At 47.9% G+C, this 2,500-nt stretch overlaps 2 protein-coding genes across 2 annotated transcripts in view; one reads left to right on the top strand and one right to left on the bottom strand.

The window, feature by feature from the left end:
* LOC119583457 (zinc finger protein 888-like) overlaps positions 1-2,500 on the top strand; it is a 21,227-nt gene that overhangs the window by 8,192 nt on the left and 10,535 nt on the right. The gene's annotated exons all lie outside the window — the stretch shown is intronic.
* The window catches only part of LOC119583193 (proteoglycan 4-like), a 10,421-nt gene that overhangs the window by 5,135 nt on the left and 2,786 nt on the right, over positions 1-2,500 (bottom strand). Inside the window, exon 2 of the mRNA XM_037931670.1 lies at positions 896-2,296. Coding sequence (XP_037787598.1) covers positions 896-2,296 — 1,401 coding nt within the window. The remainder of the gene's footprint in view (positions 1-895; positions 2,297-2,500) is intronic.

The following is a 2,500-nucleotide window of genomic DNA, read 5'->3' on the forward strand; positions in this document are numbered from 1 at the left end:
TTGCCTTTATTTTCTTTCCGCACTTCATATTATAAATTCTTCCTCGCAAGCAGTGAAATCAGCAAATCCCACATAAAAGAAATGTGCCAAATATGTATATATTTTTTTCGTCCGCGTCAGCATCCGCCATATTGTGAAAATAACGCGGAGGCTATAAATATATTATTTTATAGCCTTGAGAAGTAAATGCGCTAGTGTGTGTGTGTGTGTGTGTGTGTGTGTGTGTGTGTGTACATATTTAAACGCGTGTATACATATGTATGTGTCTGTCAGTACATGCGTCCCTTCGTGTAACATAAACACTAATGAGACTATCTTACAGTTTTAGAATATATCGTGTACCAGACCAGACCGCATGCAATACCATGTTATGCCATTTCATTCCACTCCGCTCCATTTCGTACCTTACGCGCACACATCAAACAAACAAACGCATACACACAGACACACAAACAAACAAATACACACAGACACACAAACAAATAAATACACACAGACACAAACAAACAAATACACACAGACACACAAACAAACACATACACACAGACACAAAAACAAACAAATACACACAGACACAAAAACAAACAAATACACACAGTAACACAAACAAACAAATACACACACAAACAAAACAAATACACACAGACACAAACAAACAAATACACACAGACACAAACAAACAAATACACACAGACACACAAACAAACAAATACACACAGACACAAACAAACAAATACACAGACACACAAACAAACAAATACACAAACAAACAAACAAATTCACACAGACACACAAACAAACAAATACACACAGTAACACAAACAAACAAATACACACAGACACACACACACACACACACGCACACGCACACGCACGCACACGCACACGCACGCACACGCAGACCAGGGGAAGTCCCCATGGAAGGTCGGCCCTAAAGTAGGGATTACCGAAGAGCTCAGCTTTAATGTCTGCGATGATGACGCCTGAGCAAGGGGCGGGGCCTCGAAGTGACTGCCGCTTTGGCTTGCTTTTGGCTCGATGTGGCTTGCTGCGGCTTGCTTTTGGCTCGATGTGGCTTGCTGCGGCTTGCTTTTGGCTCGATGTGGCTTGCTGCGGCTTGCTTTTGGCTCGATGTGGCTTGCTGTGGCTTGCTTTTGGCTCGATGTGGCTTGCTGCGGCTTGCTTTTGGCTCGTTGTGGCTTGCTGTGGCTTGCTTTTGGCTCGATGTGGCTTGCTGTGGCTTGCTTTTGGCTCGATGTGGCTTGCTGTGGCTTGCTTTTGGCTCGCTGTGGCTTGCTGTGGCTTGCTTTTGGCTCGATGTGGCTTGCTGTGGCTTGCTTTTGACTCGCTGTGGCTTGCTGTGGCTTGCTTTTGGCTCGATGTGGCTTGCTGTGGCTTGCTTTTGGCTCGATGTGGCTTGCTGTGGCTTGCTTTGGCTTGCTTTTGGCTCGATGTGGCTTGCTTGGGCTTGCTTGGGCTTGCTTTTGGCTCGCTGTGGCTTGCTTTTGGCTCGATGTGGCTTGCTTGAGCTTGCTTTTGGCTCGATGTGGCTTGCTGTGGCTTGCTTGGGCTTGCTTTTGGCTCGATGTGGCTTGCTGTGGCTTGCTTTTGGCTCGATGTGGCTTGCTGTGGCTTGCTTTTGGCTCGCTGTGACTTGCTTTGGCTTGCTTGGGCTTGCTTTTGGCTCGCTGTGACTTGTTTTGGCTTGCTTTTGGCTCGCTGTGACTTGCTTTGGCTTGCTTTTGGCTCGATGTGGCTTGCTGTGGCTTGCTTTTGGCTCGATGTGGCTTGCTGTGGCTTTTGGCTCGCTGTGGCTTGCTTGGGCTTGCTTTTGGCTCGCTGTGGCATGCTTTTGGCTCGATGTGGCTTGCTTGAGCTTGCTTTTGGCTTGCTGTGGCTTGCTGTGGCTTGCTTTTGGCTCGATGTGGCTTGCTTTGGCTTGCTTTTGGCTTGCTGTGGCTTGCTGTGGCTTGCTTTTGGCTCGATGTGGCTTGCTGTGGCTTGCTTTTGGCTCGCTGTGGCTTGCTGTGGCTTGCTTTTGGCTTGCTGTGACTTGCTTGAGCTTGCTTTTGGCTCGCTGTGACTTGCTTTGGCTTGCTTTTGGCTCGCTGTGGCTTGCTTTGGCTTGCTTTTGGTTAGCTGTGACTTGCTTTGGCTTGCTTTTGGCTCGCTGTGGCTCGCTTTTGACTTGATGTGGCTTGCTGTGGCTTGCTTTTGGTTAGCTGTGACTTGCTTTGGCTTGCTTTTGGCTCGCTGTGGCTCGCTTTTTGACTTGGTTTTGGTTAGCTGTGGCTTGCTGCGGCTTGCTTTTGGTTAGCTGTGGCTTGCTTTTGACTTGGTTTTGGTTAGCTGTGGCTTGCTTGGGCTTGTTGCTATTGACCATTCAATGGATCTTGAGTGCTTGCGTCCACTAGGGCTCTCTGATGTGTGTGTGTGTGTGTGTGTTCGCGAAAAATGTCCATCTAACACACACACACACACACACACACACACACACACA

The sequence above is a fragment of the Penaeus monodon genome, chromosome 17 (genome assembly GCF_015228065.2).
Source record: "Penaeus monodon isolate SGIC_2016 chromosome 17, NSTDA_Pmon_1, whole genome shotgun sequence".
In the NCBI taxonomy this organism is placed as follows: domain Eukaryota; kingdom Metazoa; phylum Arthropoda; class Malacostraca; order Decapoda; family Penaeidae; genus Penaeus; species Penaeus monodon.